The 13,141-nt window shown below is 40.5% G+C and overlaps 1 protein-coding gene and 1 long non-coding RNA gene across 3 annotated transcripts; one reads left to right on the top strand and one right to left on the bottom strand.

Annotated features, from left to right (window-relative positions):
* Nucleotides 1–2,280: 2,280 nt before the first annotated feature.
* Nucleotides 2,281–4,392, bottom strand: LOC144411438 (uncharacterized). Its single transcript, XR_013468593.1, has 3 exons — nt 4,077–4,392; nt 3,855–3,995; nt 2,281–3,508 (listed from the first exon to the last, which is right to left on the bottom strand). It is a non-coding gene; the product is annotated as an uncharacterized LOC144411438 (long non-coding RNA).
* On the top strand, nt 3,389–12,362 carry ak4 (adenylate kinase 4). 2 transcript variants are annotated; one of them, XM_078108150.1, is made up of 6 exons: nt 3,389–3,700; nt 5,591–5,734; nt 6,349–6,468; nt 8,692–8,864; nt 9,776–9,894; nt 10,344–12,362. In XM_078108150.1, exons 2-6 carry the CDS (start codon nt 5,593–5,595, stop codon nt 10,468–10,470), a joined length of 681 nt encoding a protein of 226 aa, XP_077964276.1. In that variant the 5' UTR covers nt 3,389–3,700; nt 5,591–5,592; the 3' UTR covers nt 10,471–12,362. The 2 variants fall into 2 exon arrangements, with proteins under 2 accessions (XP_077964276.1, XP_040040504.1); XM_040184570.2 differs by lacking the exon at nt 3,389–3,700 and adding an exon at nt 4,004–4,150.
* The last annotated feature ends 779 nt before the right edge of the window (nt 12,363–13,141 follow it).

The raw sequence follows: 13,141 nt of genomic DNA on the forward strand, positions 1-13,141 counted from the left end.
CTGAGCATCAAAAACAGGAACACAAGATAAGAGTTTGTCAAAAATCATTTAAAAAATAAATAAAAATCCTTTCGACAAATGATACAAAGATAGACTTGTACCGGAATGATGGGAAAAGAGTATGGAGGAGAGAAGGAACTGCTCATGATCCAAAGCATACCACCTCATCAGTGAAGCACAGTGGAGGTAGTGCTTGGACACGTTTGTCTGCCAATGGAACCAGTTCCAAATTCAAGCTCAAAGTCTGCACTCTAAGCACATTTCTTTTTTTTTATTTTAAATCCATTCTGGTTGTGTACAGATCCCAAATATCTAAAAAACTCATGGTTCTGACCAGGTGGTCTTCAGACAACTCAAAGAAGCTGCCATTCAAGGGATCACCGGTTTTGATAGTCATGAACAGACACAGATATACACGCACGCACACACACACACACACACACACACACACACACACACACAAAACGCACACAGATGAATCCCAAATGTCTTTGGGATCCTTTGACACACAGACAGAATGAGCGGGGGATCAAACCACTGGCCATTAGTGGATGACCCGCTCTTCCGTATGGTGCTTAAGTACAAGGCTGAGACGACATTTACAAGATTATTTCCATACTATGCAACTTTATACATATAACTGATAGTCATAGCCATTTATCAGACATGAATCAAACAGTGCATGTATCATCAAAACAAGTTTCTTTCCATTGTTTGCAATAATCACATCACTTGTACATGTGCATAACTGCCCTTTTGATGTGATTATCATAGTGGAGACTGTGAGTGCCATGGTGTATTTGGCAGTATCCTAATAGTGTTAAAGGTATGGAACACACTGCGTCATGATATTCTGTTGTATGACTGCTCGTAGTGTATTATTTAAGAGGAACATTTTAACAAAGAGATAAATAAGAACCATGGACACAAAAGTCTAAGAAGTTTGTGTAAAGGCAGTGGGCTGGTTCGCCCTTTCATGTAGTGTTATCAGTGGTAGAAACGAATAACATATTTCAAAAACTAATTCCTCTTCATGGCTTTAATTTGTTTTTTTTCTGTATAATTATTTTGTATAATTTTACTCTTTCACCCAAATTTGCTAACTAGTTGCTAACATTTTCTCCGACGCCTGGGAGTATTAAAAAAAATTAGAAAATAAACATGTACCGTCTTACTTTCAAAGAGGTATGCCAGATATTCCCCATAGTTCACTGCCATTAGATTTGCTGTATATAATGTACAACAGTTTAGAGGTTTTAAATGCCCCCCATCACATCTAGACAGGTTAGTTAGTTAGTTCAAGAAATGTAAACCTTACTTTTAAGTTGTATTACCAAAAAGGTAAGCTTTACCACAATCTACACAGAGAGTCAAAAAAAACCAGGCGAGTTGAACATATTGAGGTTAGAGTGAGACAAAAACAAATTATGTATCATGACCGGGGATTTCCACAGCAGCTACAGTATGCACCCTTTCAGTGAAACATTTTACGGACAGGTGCTTTGACCTGTGGTTTATCAGACATGAATCAAAGGGTGCATGTATTATCTAAAACAAGTTTCTGAAAAAACAATTCACTACAACGTGCTGACACCAGACACAACGCACACTTGTACTGTGACATATCAATTGTACATATTGGACTGTTCCTATAAGGTTCTTGAAAGCAACAATGACAATTTATATAAAATGGAGACTATAGCTATAATTAATCATGTTCAACTCCCCTGCTTAATTCTGGCAAAAACAAAATATTTTTTTGCTACCAAAACTGAACTTGGAGAAATAAGTGACAAAGTGACAAATTAGCACTTAATTTTGTAATCATCATATTCATAAACCAAGGTTTACAAGAACAGTTATGTTATTTAGACTCCAAAGCACACAATTTATAGATCTTTAGCTCTCTCTACTGACAACAGTGTGGAACAACCATTCAGAGCTACTTTCCCTTTCAGCCTGCATACCATTGATGAACAGTTCAGATCAGTCCTAATAGTCTCATTAGGACCAAACCTCAAGACACACTTTATATTCATAAAGCGTGAGGACTTATGTTGCATTGTAAGGTTCCTATAGGGGGAGGTCAATAAAGGACACACTAAATGTAGGTTTTCTTTTGTATGTGTTGAAGTTTGTATGATTTTCTTTTTTAATGCTAAATTAGCTTTGCTAGTAAAGCTATTGAAATAGCTATGACAATGTCTTCAGTGTAATCTCAAAAGATCATAATAATAAATAAGATTTGGATAAGGTAAAGATGAATAAAGGACAATACCATTTTTAATAAAGTACAGTTCCCTTTATTTAGTATTGTGCAGCAGAAGTTAAAGAAGTGCATGCTTATCTAGGGGTTAATTATTTTTATATTCATATAAACATTAGAGCTTAAAAGATTTTAACTGTGCATGACACAATCCAGTGATAGATTCAGTGAGTCAAAATCATTTTGAAAGTAGAAACATGGACTTTTACAATATCCTATTCCACAAAAAAATACATTTTTGTAAACATACTCACACGTTTTTGTTAGGCTTCGATTAACCGCACTTGTGTAAAGTTGGCAGCCATCCTTCAGTTATCACAGTACTGTACCTTCGATGGGGACAGCATCAGCACTGTGATAACTGAACCAGGGCAGCCTGACAAATCTGGCAGATCTTTGTTCCAGTCATCGTCCACCGTCCAGGCCACCAGGTTTGAATACAACAATCTGCTTTTTGTATTTTTGCATCATAGATGGTGGTATCTCATTAGAACATATGCAAGTGGAGTTTCAAGAAGGAAAGAACAGAGCGTAAACTATTTTTCGTAGTTGGATCAAGGGAACAGAAATGAACAAATCCTTACACAGGCTCATAAAATCCTGATCCAGGTGTCATTCGTACTACATGCTGCTGTTTGAGGCGGATATGTTTATAGAAAACTCCAGATTCTGAGAAATAGGCTCAGCAGTGAGTCATGGAAGTTCAAGAAGAAAGCTGACATGCACACATCAATAAGGGTTTTGCTATTGCATATTATTACTAGCCTTGACCATTTATTCTATAGTGCAAAATGACTAACTTTAGTCCATCAGCCGACATGGTGAAACGTCACCCACACTATTAATATATCATTCAAACAACACTACGGCTCTTGTAAATTGAAGGAAGCTTGTTCTCGTGTATTTGATAAGATCTAGTTATTTTATCCACATAGAAAGTTTTTTTTCTCATTATTTTCATCATTTCCATTTTAACAACGACATCCACTTTCTATTCCTTTTTTTTCTTCCACCAAACCATTTTGCTGCTAGAGACCAGTATATTATTCATACAAACCACAAGGCCAAGTGACGTCAGACTTGTTATGATTCTCCTGGCAGGCTCCGCCCCCTTCTGGCGGTAGCGGCGTCTCGACGAGCCGACGTCGCGGCTCCGCCTCCTCGACAGTCCGCCCTCCTTCACTTCATGAAAACAACTCCATTAGCCCGTGGCTCAGGACACTGGCCGAAAAAACCCCGCTGCTGTCAGGAAAGCAAACCCACATGCGGAAAATAACTAAATATGGCAGCGGGAAAACACGTAGTCACGACTGAACGCGCCATTCGGAGCCATGAACGACCGTAACGAGAGACTCTGTGGGGAAACCGCGTGCATATTACATAAACCCATTAATAAATAACAGTGGCGCGCCTTATGACCTACCAACTGGGAAGGTAACTGGCACTGGTACAGACACACAAATGGCTCAAATAGTGCAACGTCGATGGTTGAGATAAACGCTTGTTGCTGTATTCTACGCAAACAAAAGTTACCCAAATCACACAATAACAACGCCGCTATGGGTGTCGTTACATAATCATGACATACCTGCTTTATTTGGGATGAACATGCTCTTTAATGAGCTGCCAGGCGAAATATAAGTGCGATGTTCTGTGGATATTGTGCAGCCAAACGTTAACGCCCAGCATTGCATACACACCCCTTTTCTGGGCGAAAACAAACACCATGCTGTAACAATGAATTATAATCATTAATTCTCGATTACATTCAGTCCACATGCGATATATAACACGTATTACACTTACTTACCTGCAATTCCCCCGTTCGATTCGCCGCGTTTACGTGAATATGTTTAATGACGCAGCAAGACCGTACAGAGCAACGTGAGTGTCGCCATTTTTTGTTGTTATTGAATTCTCCAAAGCCATGTGACAAAAATAATCGCGAAATAAAAAAGAAAAAAAAAGAAAAACAGGCTTCCGGGTGCGCAGACGAAAACTACTTTTACGAGGCCGAAGAAGGTTAATCTCCCGAGTTGTTTGTCTGCGGGATTAGTGTGTGGTCACTCCGCGGACTGGAGGTCTGAGGGAGCTGCGCGCAACGCCTGACAGCTCCGGGACGCTTCTGCAGCCGCGCGGCTGATCGCAACAAGTAGACTTCGCTGGATTCCGCCCGTCCGCAAACGTTGCGCGGGATGACGGCGACGCGTGCATTCCTGCGCCAGTCGGCCCGCAGTACAGAGCGGTAGAAAATGAAACCCCCCACATGAACCATTATTACGAGTATTGCAAAGCTCCGATGGGGGAGACGTACAACGACGACGGCGACAGCGAGTGCTGGAATCCAAGACATTTTTGGCATTATTGACTGTACTTTATTTGCGGCATATTTGTCTGGAAATTGAAACTTTTTGCATAACGCAAATTATTTTAATGATCTATTTACATTGCTAATATCACTTAGGAATAGGCGATATAAAAGTGGCTGTCGAGCGCGCGCCACTTTTAGCATGTAATAAAAGTTGCGAATGGCTGCTTGTCTGCGTTATGTGTCGAGCTTCAACGTGGATTTAAGGTTTGATTATCTTATTTCCTGCAGGATATCAAACTCCTGAAACAAACTGTAAAAACGAACCAGTACAGAAAGTATAGACATTTGGCTTACATACACCTTCTCCCAACTCCTCATCAATAGACATCATTAAATAGCTGGACGGATGTTTGTCGCGTCGCATCCATTTGCTTGTCAAATATTGTTGTTTTCACGTCACTGGTAAAACAAAAACTACAGTAACCAGTTTACCCCGCAAAGTTCGTGCGACTCAGCCATCCGCATTTTTTCTGGATGATGTGTGCAAAAAAAAAAAAATAGGGCGTTGTTGAGACTCTCTCATTCATTCGCAGAGAAAAGTCTCTGTCCGTAAAGACGTAGGTGGGTGCAGTGTGTCCTTAAGAGAACCGAGAGAGAGAGAGAGAGAGAGAGAGAGAAAAAGAAAAAAGGAAAAAAGGATCGCTTTGACTTGATCCGAGTCATAGCACAGGAAAGCCCCAACATGCGCACAGAGTGGGCTCTGCCGTGAGAGCCGCAGACCCCCGCAGACACACAGGCGTTTGCGTTGGAGAGACCCATTCAGACGCTTTGAGCTTTGGACCACTTGCGTCGCTCACGCGCACATTCGATCGGGGGGATTTAATTCGGCGGTTATTTACTTCCTTCCCTCGCGCGCATAACAGGAAAGCGTTACCAAACACTAAAAGCGATCCATCTCAGAGTTTTAAAAAGAAATTATTTTATTTGCCGTCTTTTTTTTTTTTTTTCGGAAGCCATGGCCAAGTTGTTCCGAGCTGCTATCATGGGTCCACCGGGATCGGGGAAAGGAACGATATCCAGGAGGATTGCACAAAGCTTTGGCCTGCAATATCTGTCCAGCGGCCACTACCTAAGAGAGAGCATAGCGGCGAATACAGGTAGGACACATCTGCCCGCAAACACCAAGACACTATTTGCAATGTTGCATGTCAATATCCATCTAAAAATCGTAGATATAAAAAAATATGGTTGCAGAGTAAAGTGCGATGTGCCGATGGTTTGATCCGCAGTGGTTATGCAGAAGTTCGTTCGACAGTAAACTTTCATGATTCAAACCATAAGCCATAAAATAAGAGACGATTGGGTAAAACGTTTTTCATCATCTGATTGCCATCTTGTGGAGGAGTGTCCCGTCCAATGGCTTTATTGAACGTTTCCCCAAACTTACATCGATTGCATCATTTTAAACTTCCTCATTAGCTACCCAACTGGAGTTCATTTAAGGACGTGCCAAGTCCGTGTAGTGATCATTTAATTGGAGCTCAGTGTAGTGCGTGTAAAATCACGTGTTCTCGGTTGGCCTCACTGAAAGGACGAGACCTGCTGGATCTAATAACTAGGCGTTTTTCCTTCCGGAAGTGAAATGATTTATAAATCAGCGTCATTTTAAATGAGTCATAAGATCTGATAGATTTGTGTGTCTTTTTACCTTTGGAAGCGGGAAGCCGTCATGCGTTGGCGACTGTATCTTAACCTGTCTGATGTGTTTCAGAGGCAGGTGCGCTGGTGAGGACCTATGTAGAAAGAAGCATGTTGGTGCCCGACCACGTGATGACCAGACTGATGTTGCCCAGACTGGAACAGCTGATTGACCAAAGCTGGCTGCTGGATGGTATGAAAATTTGTTTACTATCAGAGAGCACCGTCTATTCTATATTCTGTAGTACACATTTCATTACGTAAAAGCAGCCCGCATCCATTGTCTTCATCATTTGTAGTGAGGGAATAGTTATTGGTTGAGGAGTCATGGTCCAGCAATGGGAACTTCCAGCCCTTTAAATCTGATTGGCCCCTCCAGTTGCCACCCCCAAAACCCCCAGACTGGGTTTAAGCCTCCAGGCAGGCATTTTCTACACCTCTGCATGCTTAGAAACATGGTCCCCGAAGTGCCATAACCAGTGTGTCTTTGAGTAGGTAAGTGGAAAAGTACGTACTACTTCGTCCTACATCTGTGGATAATTATTGCTGAATACAGTACCAGCAGGCTTTCAGGGGACGTGCGCTCTTCTGTTTTTCAACTTACAGTTACATCAGGCGGTACTTGATTCTGTGCGAGCATACATGTTCATGGACACGTGCACCAAAGGGGGAGACATGCGTATAACCTCTGGTGGATAGAACCTTGTCATATCATTTGCGGGGGTGGAGAAGAATGCTGCGGATCTGGATGCCATGAGGAGTGGACTTCTGATGAGCTCAACCTGAATTATTGATGAATGAACAAAAAAAAGTGAACGCCCAAAAGCAGCAAGAGGAGTGGAGTGAGGAAAAAGAATTGTGACTGGAATAAGCATTAAGATTTTCTTCCTGGTTCAATATACGTTGAGCTTCATCTTTCAAAGAGGATTAGCAGATTTTCTTTAGTAACAACAGGTGTGTAATAAGTTCTCCCAACTTATAATTCTGAGTGCCAAGTGACCTTTGATCCAACATTTATTACTAAGGAAAAAAACTAGTTGATATGTATTTCCTTATAGTAGAGATCAAGTCACTATGAGGAGATAACATGTATAGTCATATTATTACAATTGACACGTTACGTTTGTGTGTACATGATACACGATCATTGACATTTTTACCGTGCAATAACAAAAATAGCAGTGCTGGTGTGTGTTATAATAGGATGTTACGAAACAGAATACTGTCTTTCCTTAGTATAGAGTTGCATATGAGATAACCGGAGATGACAAACTCAGCACATAGCTATTTCTCTTGCAAGTAAAATATTATCCAAATCGCTAAGAGAGATGCCAAACATTGACGAAACAGACCAGTTGGTGTCACACGCGTTTAAACCTTGAAACATGATCAGTAAACATATACTTTTTGGGGCACACAAGAAATAGCAAACAAATCAAGGTTGGTCAGACGCACACACACACACACACACGGGCACACAGCGTGCCTTCATTTATCTCAGGTCTAAAAGTTAAATATATACCGTCTCTTCAATCTTGTAAACTCTGACTGGTGTTTTCCCATCGCTCATCGGCGTGCAGCATGATGTTTTTGTGGTTGGAGGCATCTAACAGCTCTCACGTGACCACACAATGGAACATACCAAGTGACTGCCAGCTTCCGGTGTAACACACAAGGAAGCAATGCATTGAAGACGAGCCAAAATGCATTCATACCAAAACAAAAGAGAGAAAATGGACTTAAAGCGTACGGTTTGATTGCAGAGAATATTTAGAACAGATGTACTACATCGTCCCTCCTTGATCATTTGTGTTGCATTTGATACTGAGGTTCATGATTCCCGGACAACATCTTGGTGGTGAGAAGGAGACTTCATATCTTGCACCTCTGGGTTTGGTGAAATTTCTCAACAGCTTTTGGAGTGATTGCCAACAGATAAGCTGCAGACATTCATGTCTCCCTTAGGTTCCTCCAGAATCAACATGTGGTCATGTCTTCCCAATACTGTGGTTTACAACCAAATACTGTTTGAAAGTAATAACATTCCAATGGGCCTCAGCTGTACTTTTTGTTTAGTGCTAATTACTACTACTACTACTGTGACCGTCTCATCTTCTCGTTGCGGCTGGTGGTTCATGTAACTGAAAGCATTCATTTTTCTTCTTCTGGGAAGTTAATTCACATGAACATGATATTGTTATCGTGTCACTTCTACAGGTTATCTCAAATCAAAACAACTTGAGTGCATGTTCACTTGCTATCAGCAACTGATGGATGTAAGAAAGTGTGAAACTGCATAGTATTCATGCAGAGTATGTTTTCTTTATGTATTTGGTTATTATTATTATTATAACAAAATGTTTTCCTGGTGGTGGACGCTGACACATTCCTCCTTCTCCACCTGCTCTCTCTTTAGGTTTCCCCCGCACTCTGTCGCAGGCCAACGCCATGAACGATCTGTGCCAGATGGACATGGTCATCAGCCTCAACATCCCCTTCGAGACTCTGAAGGAGAGATTGAGCGCCCGCTGGGTCCATCAAGCCAGTGGGCGGGTCTACAACATGGGCTTCAACCCACCACGAGTGCAGGTCTGAAAAGTCTTCAAAAGACATTAGAGTTACAGTCCCTAAAATATTCAGCTCTTTTCTTGTTTTGTTTTTTGTGACCATTGATTTTCCTGGGGGTAAGTTTCTTCCTCACAAGATCATGTATGTAGTATTCTTAAGCTGGTATTCATTTAATGTTTGGCTGCAGCCGGCTGGAGGCCTGTCAAAAGGAGAGATTGGAACCAGATGTATTCATCGGCCTAGCATCTCGCAGACCAGCAACAACACTCCCGCTGCTTTTTATTTCACTTCAAAAGTCCCCGTTGTTGAATTAAAAGACATTTTGAATTGTTATGTTTCTTAAATTAAGTAAGTCTGTAGTAGTCACAAACAACATGTATGTTGCTTTACATACATAGAAGTGGATAAAACAGTACTTACAACATAAGAGCATGTCTGACATACACAATCAATATATCCCTTTACATGTCAAAATTTCTTGCGTCTAGTAGTTTAACATTTGGTACTTAAAGGTATGGAGTTATGTCTACCTGATGACTGAAGGAAGTTGTTATCCTCCTCTTTGTTGTCATCTGACCTTCTCATTGCGTTTAAGTACAAGTGAGTCCCTGTGTGCGGGCCCCAATGGCTCGCTATTTGACACCGCTTTGCCCAGCTCTCATACGGGGGGGGGGAGTTGATAACTCTGTCCTGAACCACAGTCTTGAGGCAATCTCTCATTCACAGATATGCTCTGAGTTATGAGTTTACTCCTTTTGTTGCAATGTTGATGGTGTGGTGGTGTTATTGATATCTTTATAATGCATGAGCTCCAAAGGACAACAATGCAGTGTCTACATGCAGTGGGATTTAACTGCGTTTAACTCATATTGCCATGAGATTTCAATTGGATTGTTTTACATCACTGCATGTGTTACCTTGTGTTGTATCAGGGTAAGGATGACATCACCGGGGAGCCACTGATTCAGCATGATGATGACAAGCCGGAAGCCCTGATGGCCAGACTGAGACACTACAAAGATGTCGCCAAGCCCGTCATGGACCTGTACAAGTCAGTAAATACTTTCATTTCATCTAGCATTCTTCACTTCATAGCCAGTGAAGCCAGTGAAGTCAGTTTTTCCACTAAATATGAAATCAGAATAAATTAAATAGATGTTTCAGCAGATAAATCGTCTTTGGTTACAACAAAGTCACGGAGTCACAAGCAATGTTGCACTTAAAATTAAACCCAGATGTCAATCAATAACAAAACATTAAATTCATAAAATAAATCTATTGTGTATTTCCTAGTTTCATAAAGTGCGTCTATTCTGCCACATCAGCGGCTAACAAGATCTCTGATCCTGAGTGGCAATGTGTACATATACTGTAGGCCCCGTTTTTGACGAGGAAGAGGAATGTGTGTCAGCCAATTTCTGCCATTTAATCAATCAATACAGAAATGTGATCCAGAAATGCTTCACAATGTTTAACTGTTCATTTGTTTATTTTTCTCAGGTCACAGGGAATCCTGCACTCATTCTCCGGTACAGACACAGACCGTATTTGGCCTTATATCAATTCCCTCCTCAGCACAAGGATGCACACGCAGCCGTCAGATTACGTCCAAACGCAGAGACCCTGACATTCTGAATGAAAAGACCCAGTAGAAAACAGAACCTTATTTCTAGCAGGTGGGGCTGATGTTTTGACACGTGTGCCTCAGTTCTTAGTTTCCTTCTTGTTGAAATTTAAGTGCACCGAACAAAACTGTAGTCTTCAAACAAATTTGTAGTTCAGTTGCCAGGTGTTTTTATCAAATGAACGGTTATATGCAATTCTAGAGCTTTATTGATTGTGTTGATTTATGCACTATTTTGAAACATTTCATTTTCATTTCAACATGCATTTGAATTTTGCATTTTTACAATACTAACCCTAACCCCCTCAAAAAATCCAACATGGCGGAGAGACGTTCACTCAAGAATCCAACATGGCGGAGAGACGTTCACTCAAGAATCCAACATGGCGGAGAGACGTTCACTCAAGAATCCAACATGGCGGAGAGACGTTCACTCAAGGGGCGTGGTTAACCACCGCCAGTTCGTATGTATTGTTACGAATTTCTATGTCAAATATTTCGTATACATTTTTACGAACAGGTTTTGGAGATCACGTTGACTATTCATCCAAATTTTAGTACCTGCATCAGACAACACTTTGTTCCACACATTTAAATAATGTGTGTTGAGGGAAGCTTGATTGTAGAGCTCTCTCTCCCTATATATATATATATATATATATATATACATACACAATACATTGTATTGAGAAAATAAGTACACAATACAGGGGAAAGGTAAAATGGGTATGATAGGTAAAATATTGATATGAACTCAAACACTTGGAACTTTCGATTTTCATATTCAAGTAAACTATCAAGTTGTCACTTTATTGATTAAAGAACTCTGTACAGTTTGGGAGTGAAATGACCGCATATGAAAACAACAACTCTTTGTTTAAGTGGTTAAAAACAACAACGCTATTACACATGACAAGTTCATCCCCACAGCCTTCACTTGCAAAACCAACCCTTGTCTTGTGTAACATGCTGAATATAATGCCTACAAGTCTGCTGGAACAAATGCAACAAACCTGCAAACCAGTTTGTGATTGTTTTACTAAAATATCTATCAATTAAACAAACACTGCGCGTTGTATAAACAGCTATACTGAAATGCTGAAGAATATTACGCAATCTGCAACTAATAACATGCAGTGCAGGACGCAGCTGCTGGACTTGCACAAGATTTTAAAAAAACTCACAGTCACCCCACAACACTCTCGGGCTGCGATAAAGACCAATGCACAGAATATATATCGCATTCTATGCTATTACATATCTTTTTTATTTTTATGGTTGCTTATAGATTTGAATCATCAAAATCAAATAGTATTTTGCTCTGTTTTTGTAACGTTAAGTCAGTTAAATATCAGTACATTTTATGATTCAGGAGCATTAATCATATGAAGTGTATATCTGTCTTTCTGATTGAATGTATGTGTTAATGCATTTTACAAGTGATTGGTAAAGGTTTTGAAATAATACAAAAATTCAAAGTTTTTTAAAATAATAATTTATTATATGAACAAATTAGCCTCGTTCTCGGTTTCCTTATGGTCTAAGTGGGTGGTGTTGGAGACCTGGGAGATGGCAGACCAAAGATACAAATTAATCATTTGTCTTCAATAACAAGAGGACAAGATGTCTGTGGATTTGTGTGGATGGGGCGAGTCTGTGGGGTGATGGGTCTTTGTCGCCGCATCTGATCCACGCTTTGGTTTCATGTTGGGGAGCGCGATATGCCAGTCTGTGTGGCCGAATGAAAGGGCTTGGAGTAAAAGTGCTATGTTACATGGGACCACACCCAACTGCTGTTATGTAACCACAGTGTTGTGGGATTTTCCTTCCTCATTTTGAATGCTCGGTTTCCCGATTGTGTTACATTCTCAGATTAATAAAACAATTTTACCAAAGGCTGCCTTTGTGTCTTTGTGTGTACTAATCGTGTAGTCTTATGTTATTGTATGTATCTTATTTTGTGGAAGAAGGACAGCTCATTCATTCTTGGGTGCAAACAGAAGCTTTCAATGTGTTTTCCTAGTCTGAAGATACTGTTAGCAATAGGGCAGTGTAGGCGAAAAACTAACATGATAAATATCTTGGTATTTTAAATAATTAAGATGGCATGTTAAATTAAAACGTCAAAGAATATCTGGGTATTCATTCAAATCCTTGGTTATGAGAGACTTTCTTTTTTCCCTTTCCAGTCCAGTGCAAGTAACTAATGCATTGCTCCTCCCTTCTTTGCTCCTTGGTCTTTCATATCATGTGAGAAAAACAAGGAGCAGCAGGAGGAACGTGTGAACACTTCTCCTTCAACACAACACCTATTAAATAAACCCCACGTGCATCAGAATCTCGGATTACGCTCCCATCTGCTGTGTTTACCTTCCACAGAGGGTGCAGCACTATAGCCGGTGACCACGAAGCAGATTTAGATCAGGTCTGACCAAACCCTGAAATGCAGCACAATGTGGTGTTGCATTTCAGTCAGTGTTTGTTTTCACAGGCCATATGGTCTCTGTTGTTGTTGTTGTTGTTATGGGGACCTCTACCGTTGGACAGCGGTCCTAAATCCTTTGGTGACCTAATTTAAAAAAAGAAGAAAAGAAATCTATAATCTCCACGACAATTATGTTCTAATCGGAACTCATCAGCAGTATTGCTTTCTAGATTACCGCAGTTTTCTTTT

The sequence above is a fragment of the Gasterosteus aculeatus genome, chromosome 8 (assembly GCF_964276395.1).
Source record: "Gasterosteus aculeatus chromosome 8, fGasAcu3.hap1.1, whole genome shotgun sequence".
NCBI lineage: Eukaryota > Metazoa > Chordata > Actinopteri > Perciformes > Gasterosteidae > Gasterosteus > Gasterosteus aculeatus.

What these genes read in the sequence shown, in the direction of transcription:
- ak4 (XM_040184570.2), top strand. Translation starts at nt 4,123, where the DNA reads ATGACGCAGCAAGACCGTACAGAGCAAC. An exon ending in CCAAAGCTGGCTGCTGGATG is followed by an intron (nt 6,469 to 8,691) that starts GTATGAAAATTT and finishes CTCTCTCTTTAG; the next exon opens with GTTTCCCCCGCACTCTGTCG. An exon ending in TCAACCCACCACGAGTGCAG is followed by an intron (nt 8,865 to 9,775) that starts GTCTGAAAAGTC and finishes GTGTTGTATCAG; the next exon opens with GGTAAGGATGACATCACCGG.